General features: G+C 40.2%; 4 protein-coding genes across 19 annotated transcripts; 2 read left to right on the top strand and 2 right to left on the bottom strand.

The window, feature by feature from the left end:
- Positions 1–466: 466 nt before the first annotated feature.
- On the top strand, positions 467–9,953 carry SERCA (ATPase sarcoplasmic/endoplasmic reticulum Ca2+ transporting SERCA). 5 transcript variants are annotated; one of them, XM_070278728.1, is made up of 10 exons: positions 3,055–3,344; positions 3,778–3,925; positions 4,013–4,030; positions 4,101–4,183; positions 4,313–6,484; positions 6,548–6,663; positions 6,734–6,970; positions 7,035–7,152; positions 7,221–7,338; positions 9,690–9,953. In XM_070278728.1, the coding sequence occupies exons 2-10, from the start codon at positions 3,808–3,810 to the stop codon at positions 9,716–9,718; spliced, it is 3,009 nt and encodes a 1,002-aa protein (XP_070134829.1). In that variant the 5' UTR covers positions 3,055–3,344; positions 3,778–3,807; the 3' UTR covers positions 9,719–9,953. The 5 variants fall into 5 exon arrangements, with proteins under 5 accessions (XP_017090275.1, XP_017090272.1, XP_070134829.1 ...); XM_070278729.1 differs by lacking the exon at positions 9,690–9,953 and adding an exon at positions 9,139–9,411; XM_017234786.3 differs by lacking the exons at positions 3,055–3,344; positions 9,690–9,953 and adding an exon at positions 467–550 and having other exon boundaries at positions 7,221–8,564.
- LOC108120926 (WD repeat-containing protein 47) lies at positions 9,940–11,669 on the bottom strand. The gene is made up of 5 exons (XM_017234789.3): positions 11,488–11,669; positions 11,152–11,309; positions 10,694–11,096; positions 10,415–10,638; positions 9,940–10,358 (listed from the first exon to the last, which is right to left on the bottom strand). The coding sequence occupies exons 1-5, from the start codon at positions 11,521–11,523 to the stop codon at positions 10,133–10,135; spliced, it is 1,047 nt and encodes a 348-aa protein (XP_017090278.1). The 5' UTR covers positions 11,524–11,669; the 3' UTR covers positions 9,940–10,132.
- A 156-nt stretch (positions 11,670–11,825) lies between these two features.
- On the bottom strand, positions 11,826–21,198 carry kcc (solute carrier family 12 member kcc). 12 transcript variants are annotated; one of them, XM_017234805.3, is made up of 22 exons: positions 21,033–21,198; positions 19,378–19,509; positions 17,468–17,659; positions 16,962–17,095; positions 16,820–16,902; positions 16,651–16,753; positions 16,481–16,586; positions 16,286–16,415; positions 16,109–16,227; positions 15,827–16,045; positions 15,609–15,765; positions 15,292–15,551; positions 14,978–15,230; positions 14,546–14,908; positions 14,294–14,483; positions 14,023–14,238; positions 13,853–13,960; positions 13,473–13,526; positions 12,785–12,877; positions 12,334–12,467; positions 12,135–12,274; positions 11,826–12,078 (listed from the first exon to the last, which is right to left on the bottom strand). In XM_017234805.3, the coding sequence occupies exons 2-22, from the start codon at positions 19,487–19,489 to the stop codon at positions 11,987–11,989; spliced, it is 3,258 nt and encodes a 1,085-aa protein (XP_017090294.1). In that variant the 5' UTR covers positions 19,490–19,509; positions 21,033–21,198; the 3' UTR covers positions 11,826–11,986. The 12 variants fall into 12 exon arrangements, with proteins under 12 accessions (XP_017090294.1, XP_017090295.1, XP_017090297.1 ...); XM_017234806.3 differs by having other exon boundaries at positions 14,297–14,483; positions 21,033–21,194; XM_017234808.3 differs by lacking the exons at positions 19,378–19,509; positions 21,033–21,198 and adding exons at positions 17,778–17,936; positions 18,510–18,806.
- An 819-nt stretch (positions 21,199–22,017) lies between these two features.
- Positions 22,018–24,246, top strand: Nap1 (Nucleosome assembly protein 1). Its single transcript, XM_017234824.3, has 6 exons — positions 22,018–22,143; positions 22,712–22,818; positions 22,872–23,352; positions 23,420–23,560; positions 23,620–23,805; positions 23,871–24,246. The coding sequence occupies exons 2-6, from the start codon at positions 22,733–22,735 to the stop codon at positions 24,093–24,095; spliced, it is 1,119 nt and encodes a 372-aa protein (XP_017090313.2). The 5' UTR covers positions 22,018–22,143; positions 22,712–22,732; the 3' UTR covers positions 24,096–24,246.
- Positions 24,247–24,248: the final 2 nt, after the last annotated feature.

Raw genomic sequence — 24,248 nt, 5'->3', positions numbered from 1 at the left:
TTGGGGAAAAAACTGAAAAGGCAAAGATCGAACCAAACCAAATGCTAAACCGAATCAGCTATACACTTTCCATCCAACTAAATAGTTTGAATTTAAAACAAGGATCTAAAGGTTTTAAAATGATTTGTTTAAATTATTGTTTTAGTTTTTATTGAGATAATTGTAATTGAGAGATAATTAATTGAACCTCAACCTATAACAGGTCTTAATTAATTTTTTTTATTATAAATAAATATATTTTTATTGACCAGGCTTATGGTGTGTCTACCATCCTTCGATGGGATCGATTTAAAAATACCGATTTCTAAATATTAGACAAACACACGTGCATTTTCCGAAATACGTTTACACTCACCATCTTAAATAATCTCCCCACATTGCTCGGGACGTTAGACATTTTCGTATCTGTGCGCTCACGTTGATACATATTAGTACGCTTGTATGTATCCACCTATGTGGATATATCTCTGAGGCGCACAATATATTTTCCTTCGGCGGAGATACGAAGAACACGAGCACCAGAACCGCCAACAATCGGATCGGATAGGTGGTAAGTGCTCAAAAGTTTGTGCGTGCTAAAAGTATTTTCCCGGGCCAAAATAGAGAGTGTATGTAGTTTTGGGAATTTTGCCAAAATATATGAATTTTGTAATTCAAATAGACACTCTCAACGAGCAGCGTTCTCCTTGCGTTCAGTTGCCGTTGATCGTTATAATAGCGCGATCTTTGTGTTAGCTCTTGGTCTTCCGACTAAAATAAATTTATTATATAATAACGGAATTTTAACTAGGAATAATAATTGTAAGTTTTGTTGATTTTCTGCAACAATTCCAAAGCAAAAACGCAGTGATTTACTCCAAAATTTCATTAAAAACCAATTCAAGCCAAAAAGATATTCCCTCAATGTAAAAAAATTGAATCGCGCGCTAAAAAAGAAAATGTTAAACCTGGAAAACTAAAGAAGTTATACAAAATACCTACATCTACATAATATGTACATGCTTACACTCGAAATACCGTGTTTCAAAGTGTTATCCCCATTAAGTCCACCCAGTTGACACCTCACGCCTACAGATATACTCCGCTTACTTATCGGAATATCCGTAAGAGGGGGTACCGAGGGTACCGAGTGAAGAAACCTCGACCTCCGGAGTCGATTTGAAAATTTTGAATGTCACCAATACGAATGCATACCACGAATAGATTCGAGTCCGATCCGTACACAGATGTAAAGTTTACCCGCCAGTGTCCTACATGGCCGAGCAAAAGTCTTTGTATCTGTGATCGAAAATCCGATTATGCAACCGCCAGCCTCATCGTGCATAATAACGGGAAATATACTGATCTACGAATGCATGCATTTAATATATTCACCCAGAAAAAGAATATATCATTCGCACACACCTCAAACATTCATACCTGCATCTATTTTGTGAATATTTTATTCAGTGAAGTTTTAAACTCCATTTCAAAAACTACCCCAAAAAACCATTAATAATTTTGTGATGAAAACATAATTCCATAGCCGTGACCCTTGTGAACTTCCCAAGAAGCACCAAGTATCATAAATCATTACCAATTTTCATATTGTAGCAAATGGTCCAAGAGTTATACAATTCATCTGCGGATCGGTCCCACCAAGTGTCAATCGGAATTATTATATCTTTCATGGGAAACATCTCATAGAAATTTCAACATCCATTAGAATGCAGATATGTATGCTTGAAATATCACCATGAGCCGTGAAAACATACATATAGTTTATCTCAATATTTCTCCCTACGACCGTCCATCTCACTGTATTTGTGTATATTCATACTTATTTATGTGTTCCTAGTATATATTTTTATACGTACGAGTGTTCAAAAATTGAGCTTGTATTTTTTTGGGTGCTAGGACTCTATTTATAGACCATCTCGGTCGAAGCAATTTTTTTTTTTTGCTCCATAATGCACACGTATAGACCTATACATGAGTATATTATAAATATATAGACTATATAGTGCCTATATATATGAGTATTTGACTAGTGCCCATGTATTTTTTAAAGCACATTTCCCAACTTTGTCATTTTGAAAAATTTATGAATTTTTGAAGCCGTATATTTTTGAAATGGCGTTATCAGGAGTTATGTTCGAGTAATTATTTTTCCCTGGCCAACATTTACATATATGTATAAGCAAGTTGGCAGACTTTCAGCGACGACTCGTCCCAAAAAATCTAAATTAAAATTTAAAAATGTCTCCGCTAGAAAATACCTGGCACCAGATCTATTTATTGTGGGCTCTTGATCTCATTTAATGTGAGCGTAAATTGCGCGAAAGAATACAGTTGCCTCTTTTGCCCGCTGGATGAGAATATGAAAAATAGATATTTTTATACCTCACAGAGCTGGTGATAAATGATAAATTAAAAAAGAAAATGGTTTCTTGTATAAAACTATGAAAAGAAGCAAAGTTATTTGGCAATTATTTGTTTAGAAAGTTTTATGGTATGGTTACCCTTATCATGCATTAATAACCGGGGTAATAGCTTTTTATGATAGTGAAGTTAATGATAAAAAGATTAGCTGCAAAGCACATGTTAAATTCCTTATCATTGATATATGCTTAAAAACCCGGAAAGGCTTATTGGTTTATCGATATTATCATGTATTGTCTGCTTAAAAAATTACGTAAACTTTTGGCGTCACTGAAATTTTGTTATCTCACTATCAGCGAAAGTGCAAACTTTCACCGGTAGACCGGTACTTTTTTTAAAAAACCCAAGTTAGAAAATGGCCAAAGTAGTGATGCCGACTGGCAGCTGGTTATCGATAATTTAGTATTGCGAACCGCTGGATAAAATACTTAAAAAGAAACGTTTTACCCAGCTCTTCTCAAAGCGGACAAATAATAATGTACAAACTTTGAAAGTTTGTTAAACTTAATATATGTATTGGTAATTGGGTCTAAACAAGGTTATAGAGATGCTGATTGGCAGAATGACTTTCGATATTGTGACTTTAGTGTAGGAAAATACCTTTAGCAGAGAATCATGTCCAGTGCTTGAAAGCAAGAAAAGGTGGAAAAAGTACTTAACACGCAGCGGCTCGAGACCTGGTGCAATAGTTATCAGCACACACATATTTGGAAAAAGCGCCATGGGATATATTATATAGAAGAGCAGTTGAAACAGTACTTAACACGCAGTGCGTTCGCAGTTTTATTTGGTTTGCAACAGACGCATTTTAACGGAAAGATAGTAAATCAATTGCGTTCTGGCGGACTCGCAAAGTGCAAAGTGACACGTACACGTGTGCGAATCTCATAAGCGGAGGAGATTAGGCCAGTCGGGCGCCCAGGGTAATGCGATTATTCCAGAATATTCCCCAGGGACAGTAGTGGTTTTATAACTACGTCAGTTGGCCGCGTTTATAGTGGCCAAAAGTGCCTGCAAAATTAGCATAGTGCCCCTGTGTATGTGGGTATGCTGAAAAAAAAAATTGAAAATGAAAAGTACCCGTGTGCACATGCACATGTACATACATACATTCTACCTAATGAGGTAGTTTTAACTGCAAACACACTTGCCTTCATGCATACACACATCCACAGAACACAACAAAAAGCATTTGTGTATGCATTTGCTATTCCAGTCAGTCAGCCAGTCAGCCATCCAGACAGGCAGACAACTAGAATCAGCCCATTATCACAAAATTAAAATGTGTGCTCTGCTTTGGCTCTACTTTCATATTCTCGAATGGATCCCCATCCTATATTTGCATTGGGAACAAAGGCTACTGAACGAAGAGGATAACGATTCAAAATGGAAGACGGTCACTCGAAAACCGTCGAACAGGCTCTCAACTTTTTCGGCACAGACGCCGAGCGCGGTCTCACCCTCGATCAGATCAAAGCTAACCAGAAAAAATATGGACCGAACGGTGAGTGGTCGTTATAATAGTTATGGTGGTGGTGTGAGCCCTCTACGAACCTCTACGACTGACGTGTTTGTTTTCTTATCGTTACAGAGTTGCCGACTGAGGAAGGTGCGAAGTGAAATCGCCGGCCTGGCCTTCGAAATTGTTTACTAATCGAGTTTGTTTTTGTGTTCCACAGGAAAGAGCATCTGGCAGTTGGTCTTGGAGCAGTTCGACGATCTTCTGGTGAAGATTCTGCTTTTGGCAGCCATCATTTCATTTGTAAGTCATAATCCCCATGCGGATGCAAGCCACAGGCATCCGAATTTGGGGGGTTTAAGTGCCTGGCACTCGAATACCTACCCTCCATTTCAATCCATTTTTTGTTTCTTGATTCTCTCCCCCTAAAAGGTTCTCGCGCTTTTTGAGGAACACGAAGACACGTTCACTGCATTTGTAGAGCCCCTAGTTATTCTGCTTATTCTGATAGCCAACGCCGTTGTGGGAGTATGGCAGGAAAGGAACGCCGAGTCCGCCATCGAGGCTCTCAAGGAGTACGAGCCAGAGATGGGCAAGGTGGTGCGTCAGGACAAGTCCGGTATCCAGAAGGTCCGCGCGAAAGAGATTGTGCCCGGCGACCTCGTTGAGGTTTCTGTCGGTGACAAGATCCCCGCCGATATCCGTATCACACACATCTACTCCACAACCCTTAGGATCGATCAGTCCATCCTTACTGGTGAGTCTGTTTCGGTCATCAAGCACACCGATGCCATCCCCGACCCCCGCGCCGTCAACCAGGACAAGAAGAACATCCTCTTCTCCGGTACCAACGTTGCTGCTGGCAAGGCCCGCGGCGTCGTCATCGGCACTGGCCTGAGCACCGCCATTGGCAAGATCCGTACTGAAATGTCCGAGACTGAGGAGATCAAGACCCCCCTGCAGCAGAAGCTGGATGAGTTCGGAGAGCAGCTGTCCAAGGTCATCTCCATCATTTGCGTTGCCGTTTGGGCCATCAACATTGGCCACTTCAACGACCCTGCCCACGGTGGCTCCTGGATCAAGGGCGCCATCTACTACTTCAAGATCGCTGTCGCTCTGGCCGTGGCTGCCATCCCCGAGGGTCTGCCCGCTGTCATCACCACTTGTCTGGCCCTGGGAACCCGCCGTATGGCCAAGAAGAACGCCATTGTGCGCTCCCTGCCCTCCGTCGAGACCCTGGGTTGCACCTCCGTCATCTGCTCTGATAAGACCGGTACTCTGACCACCAACCAGATGTCCGTGTCCCGCATGTTCATCTTCGACAAGGTTGAGGGTAACGACAGCAGCTTCCTGGAATTCGAACTGACTGGTTCCACCTACGAGCCAATTGGTGAGGTTTTCTTGGGCGGACAGCGCGTTAAGGCCGCCGACTACGATGCCCTGCAGGAACTGTCCACCATCTGCATCATGTGCAACGACTCTGCCATTGATTACAATGAATTCAAGCAGGCCTTCGAGAAGGTCGGTGAGGCTACTGAGACCGCTCTGATCGTTCTGGCTGAGAAGTTGAACAGCTTCAGCGTAAACAAGTCTGGTCTGGACCGCCGTTCGGCTGCCATTGCTTGCCGCGGTGAGATTGAAACCAAGTGGAAGAAGGAATTCACCCTGGAGTTCTCTCGCGATCGTAAATCCATGTCCTCGTACTGCACCCCCCTGAAGGCCTCCCGTCTGGGCACTGGCCCCAAGCTTTTCGTCAAGGGCGCCCCCGAGGGTGTCTTGGAGCGTTGCACACACGCCCGTGTTGGCACCACCAAGGTCCCACTTACCTCTGCCCTGAAGAGCAAGATCCTGGCCCTGACTGGTCAGTATGGTACTGGTCGCGACACCCTTCGTTGCTTGGCTCTGGCTGTTGCCGATAGCCCAATGAAGCCCGATGAAATGGACCTTGGCGACTCCACCAAATTCTACCAGTATGAAGTCAACCTCACTTTCGTGGGAGTCGTCGGCATGTTGGATCCCCCCCGTAAAGAAGTCTTTGATTCCATTGTGCGCTGCCGTGCCGCTGGTATCCGTGTCATTGTGATCACTGGTGACAACAAGGCTACTGCCGAAGCTATCTGCCGCAGAATCGGTGTGTTCACCGAAGATGAAGACACCTCTGGCAAGTCGTACTCTGGACGCGAATTCGATGATCTGTCCCCCGCCGAACAGAAGGCCGCCGTCGCCCGCTCTCGCCTCTTCTCCCGTGTGGAGCCCCAGCACAAGTCCAAGATCGTTGAGTTCCTGCAGGGCATGAACGAGATCTCCGCTATGACTGGTGATGGTGTGAATGACGCCCCTGCCCTGAAGAAGGCTGAAATTGGTATTGCCATGGGTTCTGGTACCGCTGTGGCCAAGTCTGCCGCCGAGATGGTGTTGGCTGACGATAACTTCTCCTCCATTGTGTCCGCCGTTGAAGAAGGTCGCGCTATTTACAACAACATGAAGCAGTTCATCCGCTACCTCATCTCCTCCAACATTGGTGAGGTCGTGTCCATTTTCCTGACTGCCGCCCTGGGTCTGCCCGAGGCTCTGATCCCAGTGCAGCTGCTCTGGGTTAACTTGGTAAGTGATTAGTTTGTTAGCATAGTTTGGAGTGTTTTATAATTTTTATTTCTTTTCTTTAAGGTTACTGATGGTCTCCCAGCCACTGCCCTGGGCTTCAACCCCCCTGATCTGGATATCATGGAGAAGCCCCCCAGGAAGGCCGATGAGGGTCTTATTTCCGGATGGTTGTTCTTCCGGTGAGTCATAAACATATCTTTGTCTTAATGATGGGAAATGACAGAATGGTGGTCTCTTAATTGAATTTAGTTACATGGCTATTGGCTTCTATGTCGGCGCTGCCACTGTTGGTGCTGCCGCCTGGTGGTTCCTGTTCTCGGCCGAGGGCCCCAACCTATCCTACTGGCAGCTGACCCACCATCTGGCCTGCCTGGGCGGTGGTGACGAGTTCAAGGGCGTTGACTGCAAGATCTTCAGCGACCCCCATGCGATGACCATGGCTCTGTCCGTGCTGGTGACAATCGAAATGTTGAACGCAATGAACAGGTAATTTTTGAAATCCAAGCATTGCGCATTAATGTGTCACTAACAAAGCTCCTTTGTTTGATAGCTTGTCTGAGAATCAGTCGCTGATTACCATGCCCCCATGGTGCAACCTGTGGCTGATTGGATCGATGGCACTCTCCTTCACTCTTCACTTTGTTATTCTTTACGTCGATGTCCTCTCCGTAAGTACCCTCGGCGATAATTTACGATTAAGAAGATAATCTAATGTTTTATTTATTACCCAACTTAGACCGTCTTCCAAGTGACACCGTTGTCTGCAGAGGAATGGATAACTGTGATGAAATTCTCAATTCCTGTAGTTTTATTAGATGAGACATTGAAGTTTGTTGCTAGAAAAATCGCAGATGGTGAGAGTCCTATATATAAGATGCATGGGATTGTGTTAATGTGGGCTGTCTTCTTTGGCCTGCTGTACGCTATGATGCTTTAAGAATATAATTATAATACATAAGCCCAAATTCATTATTCTAATTTCTAGTATAAAATGTTACTAAATATAAACAGAAACAAACAACCCACAATTATATACAACTAACGTAACGACTTTAACCCACATGAAGTTTGTTCCAAAATATTACTGACTTCAACCACCACCACCACCAATCCCCCCCTGGTATCACAGAATTGACTGGTGATACCATAAGATGGGCCGACTGACTCACTACTTTTTGGCTTTTGGCTTTGAACAAACAGCGTTAAACGATCAATACTTTCTATGAGCTAACGATTTACCTAACACACGTACCCACACCCAAAACATACAAGATATATTTGTGTTTGTATATTATTAAATTTTAGCAGGATTGCTTATTGTACATACAATGCTATATAAACGTAAGAGAGAGAGTTCCACACCGGTATATATTTCGATTACATTAGTTAGATTTTTTTCATATATCTTTTAAATGGGTTTGCCAAAAAAGCAAAAAATCGCTGGAGTCAAGAAATGAGACGGCTGTTTGTATAGAAAAATCAAATTTATTCTCAAAAATCCTAAAAGAAAACAATTATTCGTCTCTGTGTTTAGTAACTAAAATACTAAAATGTAGATTATTAAATTATGCATCAGAACAAAAGATTTTAATTGGTAAAAGTGCAAAAAACAAGTCAATATTTTTTTAATCCATCTATAAGTCAAGTCCTAAATATTTTTCCTATCGAATCTAATGTGTATGTTAATGTTTTAAAAAATTCAAATGTGCGTCCTAATGTGTTTCTTTTCAAAGAGTATTTTTTTAGCTTGAATTGTCGTCTACTTATGTAGTTAAACTCTCATACTTTTCAATGATTTTCAAAATCGTAATATTGGTTCATTCATTCCATTAATGTAAGGATCTATTTTTTGAGCACAAGATATTAGTAGAGTCCATAGTCTCGGCATACACACGGCATTCACTCCCAGACATCGCTTGGATGTCCTTAGTTTCAATTGGTATTGTATTGTATGTACATATATGAGCAAACAAATAGGAACAGGGCCGTTGGCGATCGTACATAAATGCATAATGCATCCCAGAGACACATGTTCTGTAATGTACCGAGAAAATAAAGATACAAAAAAAATGAAAAAATATATACAGTCAAATGTGGTGCAGGAATGCATCGAAATGTTCGAGGGTTTCATTGAAATGGAGAAGGCAAATTGTGTATTTATGTCAGGCTCAGATGTAAGGAATTAAGTTATCCTTGTAGCATTTTTAGCGAATACCTAATTAAATTAACATTATACATAATTTACTCTGTTATAAAATTAGAGACGCTGTGAATTGATTAAACAAAAATTACCTACACCTAACATTAATGAAAATAAATTATGCAGAACTAAACTAAAAGTGCTCTGTGCCCTAAGAATCCCAATCAAACGGAAGCGCACGGAGCAGTGCCGCCTGGCGGCAGTGCCAGCAATGGGGGCACATGGTATCACCTGGTGGCATCCATGTCCCTAATCAAATATAAGCTTCTGTTGGCTGCTGCAAGTTGTATTCCTAATTCCTGTTTTGCTTGCACGTGCACGTGACATTCGTTGGTGACCTCGCTCCGATCCGATACGATCCGGAGGATTTGGACCATCGATTGATGTTGATACCTGATAGATACCACCTACCAATACGCCATCTCTCAATGAACTATTGTTTTATTTTATACAGTCAATCCCAGATTTCATTAACTGGATCCCCGATTAGTTACCATAACACAAATTGAATCCATCCCTGCTTTAGAAAAGTACGTGCAGTTATTATATAATGTCCCCGGAGTGCGCCAATTTTGATGTGAATGTGTAGAAAAGAACCCTCGCTGTACATTATGGTCTATAGCATTATATAGCACTCAAAGGCATAAACGATAAAACACAGAATTGAAATTCAGCATGTAAGATATCTAAAACGTAAAAACGAAATAATAAAACAAGAAATCCGAAACTGGTCTGTGTACTCCCCCCTCACTAAGCATAAGAACATGTATCCAGATCCTTTGCCCCCCACCCCCCATAGGCTGTAAGTATGAACCCATGGAGTCTGCCAAATTCCAGAATATCGGATGTTGCAGACAGCTAATGCCGCTTAGCCAAGTCCCAAGAGAATCCCCATTAGTATTCCCCAATCCCCCAAGTCAGAGTTTTGGTTTGCTCTTGCGTTGGTTAACCCACTGAGCCCGAAAAAACTATTGGTATTAACCGATAATATTATTGATAATATAGTTCCTGATGTCGTCGTCGACAAGTGGTAACGGTTTGGAGAACACCATAACCGATACGAATGTGGAAAAGAATGTGAAGGAGGACAACATTTTCTGCCTTTATCATTCGTGTATTAATCGCTAAGCCAGCCCTGTTACTTGCAACTGCAACATTAAATCCAACATAAATCAATTTATTTGCCTTAGAAAGTAAAACATTAATGGAACTGTGGGTTAGTAAGAGAATGGATTTAAATAAATATATACCAACTATACAAACTTGAAACATGTGCTTTTTATTTTATACCATAGACGTGGTAAATGAATGTATTTCAGTTGCGATTTATTTAATAAATTAGATCAGTCTGATCAACTCCCGTTGGTTGGTCTATTCAGCATGTAAGAAATACAATAATCTTGACAACGAAATTAAAGCCGTTCTGTATGGGAAATGATTTGGCCATTTTATGATGGAGGTAAGGACCACAATGTGGCCGTTTTATCCGCCGACGTGGAGATGAATGAGAAGTCAGTTGGATGCCATCGGATGGTGATGGCCTTGTCCTTGTGCTCTGCCACCACCACCGAGGATAGCTCATTGGCCAGATCACCTTGGAGATCCGTCAGTTTGATGGTGTTGTCGTAGCTGCAAGTTAGCATGTAGTAGGCGGATGGGGAAAAGCGGACGCATCTGTGAATGAAATAAAGTATTACACATGATATCTCTTTATAAACTTTAGATTCTACCTTATTTCCGCTGTATGAGGATAAAATCGTTGTATGGGGCGATTGCCTCGTATGTCGTACAAAGTGCAGGAGCTATCTGCATGTCCTGAAACTAAAAGCCTGCCCGTTGGATCCACACAGACTGCAGTCACCGCCGAGTTCTCCAAGCCTCCGTCTTTGCGCTCATGATCCAAGGTGTTGACCGAAACATTGACACGCAGATCCCAAAAGCGTATCGTTTGATCCTGTCATTAATTAAACAATATAATGAGAGCCTAGAATACCCTATCGTAGACTCACCTGAGATCCGGAAACAAACATTGAATTATTCCAGCTATATAGGGACAATATATGGCCAGTGTGCCCACTGAAGGCCTGAAAGGGAGTGGCAGTTCCGCAGTCTGTTATATAGATTTTGCAGTCTCCGGCACCGCCACTGGCCAAAAGCCGGGACTTGGTGGACGAGTCGTCCAGGAAGCACATATCCCGCACAGTGCCATCGTGCATGTTGAGCTCCATTTCGTGGCCCACCAGCTGGTTGGTCTCATTGTTGAATCTCATGTATTTTATGGTTTTGTCATTCGATCCGGTGGCAATAAGTTCTCCATCCCGGGACCAGCAAGTACAGTATATGGAGCCTCTATGGTGCTTTGTCCGCTTGCAGAGCACTGACGGAGGGTAGGCGGTCGTTTGCTGGCCATTTCTTTATAAAAAATAGGTTTACATCTCTTAAAGTTATATATTTTACTCATTTATACCTTATCTTGTTCAGTTGGGGATATTGGCAGATGCGGAATGTCTTGGAGTTGGAGCCCACTGCGTACAACTTTCCATTTGGATGAAAGTCAACACTCCGTATCGCCTGGGAGTCGGACAACGTTGTAACTGCCTCAAAGTGGGGTCTTTCTACATCGCCCTGTGGCAGAGAAAATATTTGATATTATATTGGGATCAACCCAAATGCATATATTTAACACGACACATTATTGGTGGTATTCTTTTGTTTGGCTGTTACCGCTGGATACCAAAAAAAAAGTTGCTTGCGTGTTCAAAATAAACACAAATATATTCAATCCGCCAAATGGCTAACCAACCTTTCTAAATTCCAAGTCTCTGGCTTCCGAATTCATGAATGGAGTATTTTTGCAGTTTCTTCAGAGTCTTTTAAGCAATTTGAGTATTTTCAGGATCGGTGAACAAATCTATTTTGTCCACGGAATTTCTTAGCCATCGAGGGTAATAACTGGTCCAAGTTCCCACGGTTCGAATAACAAAACTTGGGAGAAACGACCCCGGGCAGTGTTGAAAAATCTTACAGATACATTGGTATCTACACAATTCTACTGTAGAGATATCACTAGGCGCTGTAAAATGTCGTGTAAATAAAGCTTTGATCCATGACCACCATGTAACCCTCCATTGAAAAAGACCATTGTTTATTGTTACAATTTTTTGATATTTTATTTACGTAAAAATAAAATATTTGGACATATGATTGAATATAACAAATTAATAACCTTCTTTTAAAAATTTGATTGATTCTTAAACTTGTCTAGTGTTGCGAACTCTTATAAAACTGAGCGATTAATGCTCTTAAGAGTAAATTGTTATAACTTCACGGCCTCCTCCACGAACCATTAACACTTTTTCAAGGCCCTCTGTTAATACCTCCAGAAATTCCATATCTGAAAATGATGAAGAGTTATAAAATATGTAGATGGAGAATCGAATAGAATCTTACAATTGCTTTCACGCTCCGCTCTCACTTCCCTAGGAGGACCCGGTAGATTCATAATAACCAACTGGGCGTCCTGTGACTTTTCTACAATAACTTCATTTAGTTTTATTGCTGTGTGCATGCGACGAACATTGAACTCATCCCTGTTTAAAAAATTATTTAATTAGTTGAAAAAATTAGTAAATATTTTGATGTATCTTACGGTTTCACACTGGACTTTAAGTCTCCGTCGGCTTTCTCTGTTGAATCATCCTTGCTAGAAGTAGTTTCAGGTGCGTCCTCTTGTTCGGGACCATCCAAATCAATTGAGTTACGTTTCTCATCGTTTTGAGAATCCTAGGGATTTAGATCAGTCCAGTATTAGATCAAATTCATGCAAATTTTAATTGGAATGACAAGTGCCGTCGCATTGAAATAAAAATTCATAATTTCATGTAAAATCAAGAATGATAATAAGCATAAATTATCATTTAAATAATAAATCAAGTTTTTGACTATCTTCTAGTTTTATGTTTCGTTTAAATAAAGAAATGTTTAGTCTCAGGCTTACATTTCATGAGGTTGTTGATCTCACTTAATAATAACTACTTATGTGTTATATCGAGAGATTAGAGACAATGATATATACAAAAGTCGAGAAAGGCAGTACATACGTGATTTTGTATTTCTTCTATAGTTGGATCGGCGAAGCGAACTTTAGACGCCGTTTTGGTGGCGTCATAATGGTGGTCTACAATTGTTTGAACCTGAAAATGTTACCATGACGAGTATGAGAAAAGTAGGTTGCAGAGGTGCACAGAGGCCAATATCAGAGGAGGGATTAACTATAATCTCGGGATGCATACCACAAAGCATTTACATATATTTTATAACTTTTTTTCTCTTATAATAATATTTCTAAAGGATTGCACATTTAATATTCTCTCAGCAGTGCTTTGGATATATAAAAAGAAAAGCTCAAAGTATTCAATTTTAATTAACGAAGTTATCTATTTATAGACGGGTTTAAATAATAATTATTGAAATATTTTAAAGGTCCCTGAATCTCTGCTGATAAAGGCTACTGCTAAAGCAAAATCCAATTGGTGGTTGGAGAATAATTTACATTTTGATAGAGTTATAATAGATTTGCGGAAGTGAGAATTAGCAACAAACATACATAGACACAACACATAGAGGTTTATGATATGAAGATGATCGGAACAGAGACACATGCTCTCTAAGGATTCAATGCAATGATGAGAGACACGAGGGCTGATTTCATAGTTATAGTAGTATGTTCGAGCAATGAAGAGGTTGTATCTTGATATCAATATGCATAGTTCGGTTTATACTCTTTACCAAAGACATTTTATTATCACTGGATGTTTCCTTAAAGTCCATTATAGTCTGACCCTTTTGATTTTCAAATATATATAAAGTGTAAAGTTTTAATTTGGATCTCAGATAGTTGTATGATTAGTTGGAAGTATATGAAAACCAAAGCTCAAATCATTTCCTCTCAACAATCAAACCAATAACTTCAAAACGAACAAATAATCGTAAGAACTATGCTAATCAAGATTTAAATAAATCAAAATTCAAAAGTGCATTATGGCAGTTTCCAAACAAAAAACAATGGGTTGATATTCGTATGAGCCTCTTCACGTTAAAACGAAGTACAGATGCAGATCAAATGTTGTGAATAGTAGATTCTGTCAGAGGAAAGGATAACCACTTACCACTTTGGAGTTTTCTTTTTTATTTAAACCTAATGCTCTCAGCATCTGATTACGCTGTTCCATCATAAGTGTCCGCTCATAGGTATAGGCAGAAATGTCGCTGTTATTCTGAAAATTTTCCAATATTTTTAGAACCGTTTACATATATGTTTTTATGACTTTTGACATACCATCTCAACCACTTCGACATCTGCCTCGATTCGCAGATGGTACAGGAATGTCTTCAAATCTTTCTTCATTTGAATCGAGTTGTCCTCGATTTGAGCAACAGTGAAGATCCTCAGCTTGCAGTTGCGCCAAGTGCGATGTTGCTTCAGCAAGAACGGCAGCAACATGAGCAGGCCGCCGTCATGGACAATCCACCAGATGTCGATGTTGCCACCAATCTGTAGAGATCCATACAGTTAATATTTGTAACCTTAGAAAAGATTCTTTAAATACTGCCTTGTGGTTCGATTCTGGATAGAAGTTAATGCCCTTGGGCACCAGGAGAGCCATGTGGCAGGCGGCCACCGTGCGAACTGTCTGGATGAAAGTCTTCCAGCTGTTGCGCCCCTCCTGCCGCCAGCTATAGGGCCATCCCACGATGACAGTGTTTGGCTTCATGCCTCCCAGTCCAATGGTCTGGACACTGCAATTGACATATTATTTGAATTAAAGTATAAAGTCGTATATCTCTAACATTAAACTTACACTGAACTGAGGCCTTCGCCTATTTGTTGGGCGACCAGGACATCGCAGAATCCCTTCACCTTCTCGTCGGTCATGTATTTGCGCAGCGTGGACTTAGCATCCACTGCTTTGTTAGCTATCTTCGTGTGGTCGCCCTTTATCACAGACACACAAATCGTCAGTCCCTTGCCAGCTTTCAGCTGGGTGGCAAAGGAGAATATCTTCCTATACTTTGGCAAGAGGTTATCATTGAGCTTTGAAAGCACCAAAATTTGGGGACGCCAATTTTTCGTATGCGGTGGGCCTTCCTCCAGACGAAGGAGCGAGTACCTGGCGGCGGTGAGGGCCATTCCACGAATGCCATCACCCCACTCCTTTTCGGCACTGAAATTTTAAAGGTGGATACTTTTAAGACCAGTTATCATTCATACTAAAAAAATGCTAGAAACTTACCCTCGGTACTCAATGTATTTGTAAATAATAATGGCCATTCCCATAGCAATCAGTGCGAAATACCAGGATGTCATGATCATGACTGATATGCACAGAGTCAGGCCGATCAGGGACAAGCTCCAGTGGTAGAACTTGAACCGAGGTCTCCAATTGGGAGTCCTCAGCAGGGTTTGTACGGCGCAAGCCAGGTTAACAAAACCGTAGCACATGAGGAAGAACATGGAGAGTAAAGGCGCCAACAAGTCGACATTACCTACAAGTTTTGGGATTAGAACTTTGGCTATCTTGAAAGACACATCCATCCATTTACTTACCCAGGAGAATACCGCACTGGCAAATGACAATGGTCAGGAGCAGGGCACGGGTGGGTTCACCACGGCTCGAGGACTTGGCGAATGGAGCCAGGAAGGGAATAATCTCGTCCCTGGCAATGGCCTGAAGTAGACGCGGTGCGCCCGTTAAACTCTGAAGTCCAGCTCCAAGGGTGGACAGGAAAGAGCCAATCAGAATGACCCACTGGTTGGGCCAGGCAATATTGGCCACCACCAATTTTCCACCAATGGATTGACCGAATCTGTAGTTAATAAAGTATATATCACCCATTCCATGAATAATAGTCATCGATACTCACTTATCTCTCAGCAGGAGATTATCCACTGTGCCGGCAAAGAACATGACGCTAGATAAGTAAACCGTACTCGTGGTCAGAATAGCACATATCGTTCCGATGGGTATACTCTTTTGAGCGTCAGCCAAGTCTCCAGAACGGTTAGATCCAGCCATGATACCTATATAATATCAAACTCCATTAATTTCCAAGAAAATCATAAATCTTAGACTGAGACGAACCTGTTACCGATGGGAAGAAAATGCCAATGAGCAGGGTGAACGATGTGGTAATATCGGCCATGATCTGGTTGTATGACTGGCCACTGGTGTTCTCAATATCAGTTGGATTCTTGCCGTAGGATATAAACTGGCCCTTCTCCAAAAACGAAGGGAAAATGTTGTCATAGAAAACGCCACTGGACAGTCCCTTGATGCCCTTCACCCTAGTAACGTTGTTTGCTAATGAAAGAAATTAATAAGACCCTTAGTTAGTCACTCAAAGAACTCTAAAATAAAACTTACCTAAGTAGTAGTCATCGCATTTTCCACCCGGGCAATAAATGTCCACCATGAATGGATCGCCCTTTGTGCAATTGTCCAGTGGGATGTCCTTCAAAAGTCGATTTCCCAGAACACACATGCTATGCAATCAAGTCAAGTGTGAGCCGTTAATCTTCAATGAATGTCTATATAACTTACTATAGCTTTTCGTTGCCATGGATATTGTCAAATATTCCCACATAGACCGCTATTATCGACAGAATGACGCAGGCCAGTGCCACTGTTGCGAACTTGTTGACAAATTTCACACCCACGAACACAATGAGTCCTTTACGTTTTAGTGGCAAACATTAAAAATTTATACTTTGCATGTGGCTTTTAACTTTTACTTACCCATAAAAATGAGCAATATTGTGCCGTAGACGCGGAAATTGTTATACATCGCCTCAGCATCCTTGGTGAAATCCCCAAAGATTGATGCCCACGGCGCCATGTATGTCTGAGGAGGTGTAATGAATATTAAATATTTTTCAAGCCTCAATTATGAAGTAGGGATGTCTTACCAATACGATTTCCACAGCACCGACTATATACATTGCCGCTGCTAATGTGGTTCCCGTATAAAACAACATTCCCACCGCACCACCAAACTCAGGGCCCAGGGATCTACAGGATATACACTTTTTTAATTAAAAAAAACTGAAAGAATAAAGATTCCTGTGGTGACATTACCGGGATATCATGAAGTAGCTCCCTCCCGCAGGAACCACTCCATTCGTTGCAATGGCCGACATCGAAATCGCAGTTAGCATTGTCTGGAATGGAATCCAATTTAATGGCTGACTGGGATTGGTTACCTATGATGGGATCTTACCACACAGCAGCAGGTCAACACAATTAAGAATCCACACACGGCGCCAGCCGTTCCAACAACCCATGTTAATCGAATGAACAATATGACACCAAAGATATTTTGAATGCATGGCAAGAACACTCCAATTAGGGTACCTTTAAAATGAAATATTTAGCGACCATTTTGTTAGTTTACCAGAGTTATATTCTTTTTTTTTTTAATTATTTTTTATTGACAAGCTTTCATCTAAAACATTTTCATTAAATTGATGTGCAACATGGGAAAGATGTGCCCCCTAATGGAAAGACACATATGTATTTTTTTTCAAAAAGAATGCTCTCAGAAATGCGGGCTAGAGGGTTAGACCGATGAAGTGATGGAATTAATTATTCTTATACAGCCTTTGTCGGGCTGAAAAGACTGCATTTTGTATAATGGAGTGTGATGTGCCTTGGCTGTGCAAATGCCATGTCGTGGGCCTTTCAATATAAGAGACAATAAGTTAATTAAGTCGCGGCGAAACATACCCATTCGAGCCGATGGAGCTGCCGGCTTTGCATCGGGATCGGTGGCCGCTGGTATCGTGTTTTCATAATTGGCAATTGATGAAATGAACGTTGATATATGGGGCCTGGTCGCCAAATCATCATCGTATAAATATAGATTTGGGTCGATGTTGGACTTTTGGTTTTCTTCAGCCCTGTGGATATCACCTGAGTCTGCAAGTAAATAAGAGTAGTTTTTAGATTAATGAGGAGTTCTTGGGTAGGAGTTAGTTAGGAATAAAATTATGCAATTTTTGAGGTATAACTTTTATATAATGATTTCCAAATATACCTTCATTTTTTGTTTCGTGAACTGTACCATTGTGTTCGGATGGTATTATTTCCATTTCATCCGAATCATCTTTTGCACTGTTACTTTGCATGTTAACGTTAGGTTTGACTTCAAACTTTTCCTCTAGATTGCACTTTTTTCACTTAAAATTAGGTAACACTAGAATGTCAACGAGAATATAGTGGCCATAGCATAAAAAAAGGACTCTTCACATTCGCATTATATAACCGAAAGGCGTGGCCGAATCAGTGTATATTCACGTTTATGTGGTCATGTACTTGAGATTCGACTTTTTTTTCGTTTTTATTGGAGATTTAAAAAAAGGGAGTTTCAAGTGTGGTGCTCCACCACCCCGGTGCTCCCGAAGTAAGTGTGGAATTTCTAATGAATTTCAAATCCAAAAGAAGGAAGAAGGATGGCGATGCTGTGTACTCGCAGCAAAGGAAATTGTGCCAGCTCAGACCAAAAAAAAAAAGAATGTAACCGATTAATTTAGGTCAAGGATTTTCAGGCCGTCATCGTTGGGCGGTAAATAGAAATCTTAAAGTCCTCTTATTATTTTTTTTTTTAATGCGGCCCTCGAGCTGGCAGCCGAGCACATAAAAAACTAACTGTTCGAGGAAACTAATGTTGTGGCAAATTGTTACGAAATGAATAGCTTGCCGCATTCACAGGCGAATGAAAGGATATAACTTGAGTTCTCTGGGTGTAATCTTCAAAAATGGCACACACTTTGTAATTGAACGCACTTGTATTTCATGTATGTATTTGATTATTGTTAGAATTTCGTCGATTGTTAAAAGTATGTTATATGTTAAAGGTGCTCAAAAAAGAACTGGTTTTTTCATGTTTTAGGCTTTTTTTTTTTGTTGTTTGTTTTTTTTTTATAATTTTTTGTTTTATTTGAAAGAAGATTCTTTCTAAAATTATTTTAGGCGAGCGAAAACGCTCAGATGTATGCTACTTTTCGTTTGGATTAATAGAAAAACTAAGAAAACTGTTGGTATTCGGGCGAATAAAAATTATGTTGCCCAGGACCCTGAGCGTTCAATTGAGATGAAATCGAAAGCTTTTGTCTACACACATTTTTAATACACACACACTCTCCCGCGCGAGAGCTAAGCCAGGACGATGCCGAAGGAGACAAGACACCACATTGAGAGCAAAATAATGGGATGGCGACAGGGTGAGAGTGAGAGCGAACGCCACTGCAGGTGTACATTCCTTGGTATACGGCTCACGGCCCACGGCCCACACAAGCCCACTCTCAGCCGCAGGATTTGCCAGGACATTCAGCACTCTCGCCCAGCATCCGCTGGAAGGGAAGGGAAAATCCAAGGCGAAAGCTATGCCGCCTGGGCGGCTCTCAGTCTCTGAGACTCGAAAGCTTTTCGCAGGTACAACAAGCTTTGCCTTACAGCTGCCGGAAAATGTGTCAGCAGGGCATCCAGGACTTTTACAATTGGGCCACCGGAGGATTGTATTGCAGGCCCATAAGCTCCATCCGACACTACAGTCCGCCCAGGGTAACATGGAAAATGTTCACCCCCTTTCCCCTCCATAACGTGGTTTGGTTCGGAAGCTTTGGTTCGGTTCTCACCTAGCGTCTCGTCGAGGATGTCTCCGAGAAGTTTTCCGCTCGCCGATTCATCTTGATTGTAGTCCAAAACGGTATCTTCATCTGCTTTCGTCACTTGAAATCTATCTGGCATATTTATGGATGTAAGGCACTCTGAAATACAAAGATATATTTAGTATAATCTTGAGGATTAAAAAACAATCAAAAACGTTCCCATAATACTGGCTGGCAGCGAATGTCCTAGCATTAACATCTAAGCTTGGCGAGTTTTATTTATTTTTATAAACCCCAAAGTGTAAGTATTTTTTTTTTGATTCGCCGCAACATAATCCCTATTCCGGCTGCTATCAGATATCCTAAAACTAATACCATTCTAATCTTCTGTGGTTTACTTTCTACACTTTCCATGTCTGTGCCGAAAAACTTGATTGATCGAAATCAAACAGACATTAAAACCGGATATCCCAACTCCAATAAACTAAGGCGGGTTTCTTCCGCTTCTTACTTAAAGAATATCTAAAACTAACAAATCTAAGACCTTTCTTTTTTTAAGACTGCCGACAAACCTTAAGTTAGACATCCAAAAGTTAATTAACTAAAAACTAATTAAATCCAGTTTCTTGGCCCTGCCGCTCCCTTGAAAACCCGTGATATCTTCCGAAACACCCTTAACACAAGTTATTTGCATAGTATTAGTTTATGATCACATGACTATTAAAATTAGTAGATGGCGAACGTCTTGAAAAAAATAGACCATCGAACGTATGCTTTCCAGTCAGATAAAAAATTGTTTTCGATCTCAACGACAATCGTTTTATAATCTTATTGGGAACAAGAGATAACGGTTACTAAGTTGTTCGTTATGTCATAGTTGGGCAATACCCTTATACCTAATTTAAGACTTTTTTTTATATAATTTTATAATTTTGCTGCTCACTAAGGATGACTAAAAAGAATATGAAATCAACAGTGATTTTTAAAGAAACCACATCATATTTACGCAATTAAGTTGGCGTAGCAAACTATGTAGCCCCACTGTATGGTTAAGCATGGACTGATAAAAAATAAAATAGTAGTTTAGTCATGACCTAATATATATTTTGGATAGCAATCCAAAAGTTCTATGCGACATGTAGATACATTTGCACAACTTGGTACATGTACTATATGTAAATTTGTGCGTGCATGTATTTACATACAAACGTACGCAGGCTGTTTGCTTATCACGATCTCATCTCCCACAGGGCCCAAAAAAAAACAAAGAGACAAGCTGAAAACCTTAAGTAGGGCTGTTGTCCATTGATAAATGTACAAATCTGTACACATCGATTGGTACGCTATCACAAACATACACACATATAGGAAATTATTCCATAGATTAACGTAAATACAAATCTACATGCACAAAGAAGTGCATATTTACACGCGCATGTAGTAAAGGACGGGGCGAAAGTAAAAAGCAGATGACACCTGGCTGGAACAGCGCTTATTATCTAACATCAATTAAATCAAAGAGTTTTCGATCCATAAACCTGCAGTACCGCACAATTAACGCAAATCTCACATCGGGAACCACTTAACAATCAGCCATACATACGCGGATATGTACATGGGGGAACGCTTTTGATACGGGAAAAATGTAATGTTGACGCGCATCGAAATTTTATTCCATTTACTTGAGCAAGCGCCTTGAACAAATCTCCGACGATCCCACTTATTCTAACTAGCGTCCTTTTTTAGCTATATATTTATTTATTATTGCTGCTGCTCCTCCTCCTTATAATTTAGTGAACTTTTCAATTGTACGAATAAAATAAAACTATCATATTAAAGGCGCATGAGTAATACAAAATGATTTTCCACTGTATATAATTTGGAATCGCGAGTGGGGGAAATGCTGTTGTATTAATGAAAAGTGAATTGAAATCAAATGTAACGCATAGGGGAACGCATGAAAACCGATTGTATTTTGGAAAAAAATCCGCCAGTGATATTTTTATTGCAATTAGCACCCTAATTCCTCTTGATACCATTTTATGATAATTTTCCCTCCACATTTGTGGACGAAGAAAAGTACTGATTCTGGCCAAAGTTTATAAGGCAGTCAAAGTGGCTGAAAAAGCTATATACATATATGTAAATGCATATGGATATGGCATTATAATATTTTTAAATACTTTTTACAAAACTAAAATTTAAAAAAAAAATATGACACTTGTAAAAAAGTATAATAATATTATCACAGCAAAAGTTTAAGTCACACTTTTTCATTTTCTTTGATGTATTTGAAAAAATAATAATTATATTTTTTTAATATAATCATTTTTAATGATTCTTTTCATGTTTTAGTTTGCAAAAACTTTTTAAAATGTGCTATGTAAAGAATTTATACGTTTACATTCATAGGGATGCATGTTTTATGCGATAGTTGTGTGGAAACTCTTTTAAATTTATAGAGACAAAGTAATAATATTTAATTCTGTTGATCGTGCTATATTTGTGATCATTTTAATGATCGTATAACTTAAGTTATATGTAAAATACGGTATTTGTTTTTGATAATAACAGCAATAAGGGTATAAGCTTCATCATATTATTGAAAAAGTTGCTCGTTGGGTTCTTTTATTATCGATTAAAAGTTCCATCGATATGCTTAAAAGTTTTAGCTCTTCGGGCACAGCGCGAATTGACCGACGACATGGCAACCCTGTTAGCTCTTTTTCTTTTTCCCGTCGGCGTCGCTGCTGTGCTTACTGGGTCGTTGTCGTTTGCTTTCTGAAGCCAAATGTAAGTTAAACTATTTAAATAATCTGTGTGGATGGTAGACAGTTGTAATGGAATAATTTGCGGCAAAAATTGCAACAACATTGATGGTTACATTAATTGAGAGTGTCAAACCGTTCCGATTTCCGTTAGGCTTTTGGGCTTCACCACGTGTTGTTAAAAAGCGCAATGTGTGGTAATTTGATTGAAAGCGTACATTTGTATGTGCGTACGTATGTATGAGTAGAAATATATTTGCACAAGAGGACCGGAATGGCGTATTAGTTTTTAAAAATCTTTCGATGTATGCGAATGTTATTTTATAATATTAAAGGGCATACATGCATATCCATGTATGTAATTCAAATTTTAATATGCGATCGACCCGAGATTCCTTTGCATTTGCAAAATTTCGCACATACATAATGGTATGTACATACATACAATGTACATACATATGTACATGTCCACGCTGGTACATCCTTTGTGTCCTTCAATGGCTGTACATCGTTTGTTTTACTTTTAATTGAAAACATTTAATTTTCTTAAAATTAAAAATATGAATACATTTTTTTTATTTATTTAACTCCAGTAAGAATTGCAATAACTTAAAATGGACGCTCCACCAGAGGGAACCGTTGAATCCGAGTCCTGCAATGAAATTGAGGACGAGAAGTCTGGCTCCGACTGCCAGTCGATGTAAGTATGACGACACTCGAATTCAAGGCAATTACTGAACACCTTTGCAACAGGCCCGCTTACATGAACTCAGTGCTGCGGCGGCAGTTTCTGCAGCAAATGGTTAAAACTCTGCCTCCTGCAGTTCAAAACAGAATCACGGCTCTGAAAAACTTGCAATTGGAGCACCTACAAATCGAAGCTGATTTCTTCGAAGAAGTGTACAAGCTTGAGCGTAGCTACCAGCTTAAGTACCAGCCTCTCTTCGATAAGCGCAAGGAAATTATTGAGGGTACAGTAGATCCCGAAACCCAGAAGCCCAACTGGAAGGAGCCTGAGCTAAATTCGGAGGACAAGGCCGATCTTGACAACATCGATGAGCACCTCCAAGACGCCTTAAAGGGTTATAAAAAAATTCCAAAAGATGCCAAGGGTATTCCCGAATTCTGGCTAACTGTTTTCCGCAACACTGCTATTCTCTCCGAAATGGTGCAACCCCACGACGAACCAGCTATGCGAAAGCTGACTGATATTACCATCAAATACGATAGTGGGGTATGTTTTTCTTTCATTAATTTCACCTGGCATACCGACAAATATGTTGACAAACGATCTTTTCCAGCATTCGTATACTCTGGAATTCCATTTCGATAAGAACGAATTCTTCACAAACACGGTTCTAACAAAGCAATACGTTTTGAAGTCGACGGTCGATCCAGAAGATCCATTCGCATTTGAAGGACCAGAGATCTACAAGTGCACGGTATGGCCTATATTTCCATTTATTTTTCAAGACATTTTAAATAATTTCTGTATATAAAGGGATGCACCATCAACTGGGAGAAGAAAATGAACTTGACGGTGAAGACCATCAGGAAGAAGCAGAAGCATAAGGAGCGTGGCGCTGTGCGCACCATTGTCAAGCAGGTCCCAACTGATTCCTTCTTCAACTTCTTCAATCCCCCAGAGGTTCCAGCTGATGAGGAAATCGATGACGATTCTCAGCAGGTAGGCTCGATATTTCTTTAAAATTTTACTATCATTATCATTGATTTTTGTTATTTTTTTCTTAGATTCTAGCAACCGATTTCGAAATCGGACACTTTTTGCGCGCCAGAATTATTCCAAAAGCCGTTCTCTACTTCACCGGTGACATTGTCGATGATGAAGACGATGAGGACGAGGAAGAGTTTGAAGGCGAGGACGATGACTACGATGATGATGAGGAACCCCCAGCAAAGGGCCAAAAGGCCCCTGGCAACAAGAAACAGTCCCCGAATGACTGTCCTAATCAATAGATATGGCTGCTATACCGATTTAATGTAGTGTATATATACATAACTTAAATTCGATTCGAAATATATTTTTGGTGAATTAAAAATAAACTACAATCCAATATGAGCTGAACTACAATAAACCGCACAAGAATTGATATCAGATACAATATAATT

Source organism: Drosophila bipectinata, chromosome 2R (assembly GCF_030179905.1).
Source record: "Drosophila bipectinata strain 14024-0381.07 chromosome 2R, DbipHiC1v2, whole genome shotgun sequence".
NCBI classification, from domain to species: Eukaryota; Metazoa; Arthropoda; class Insecta; order Diptera; family Drosophilidae; genus Drosophila; species Drosophila bipectinata.
The sequence above is the reverse complement of the archived record's forward strand: the minus strand, read 5'-3'. Positions and strand labels throughout refer to the sequence as shown.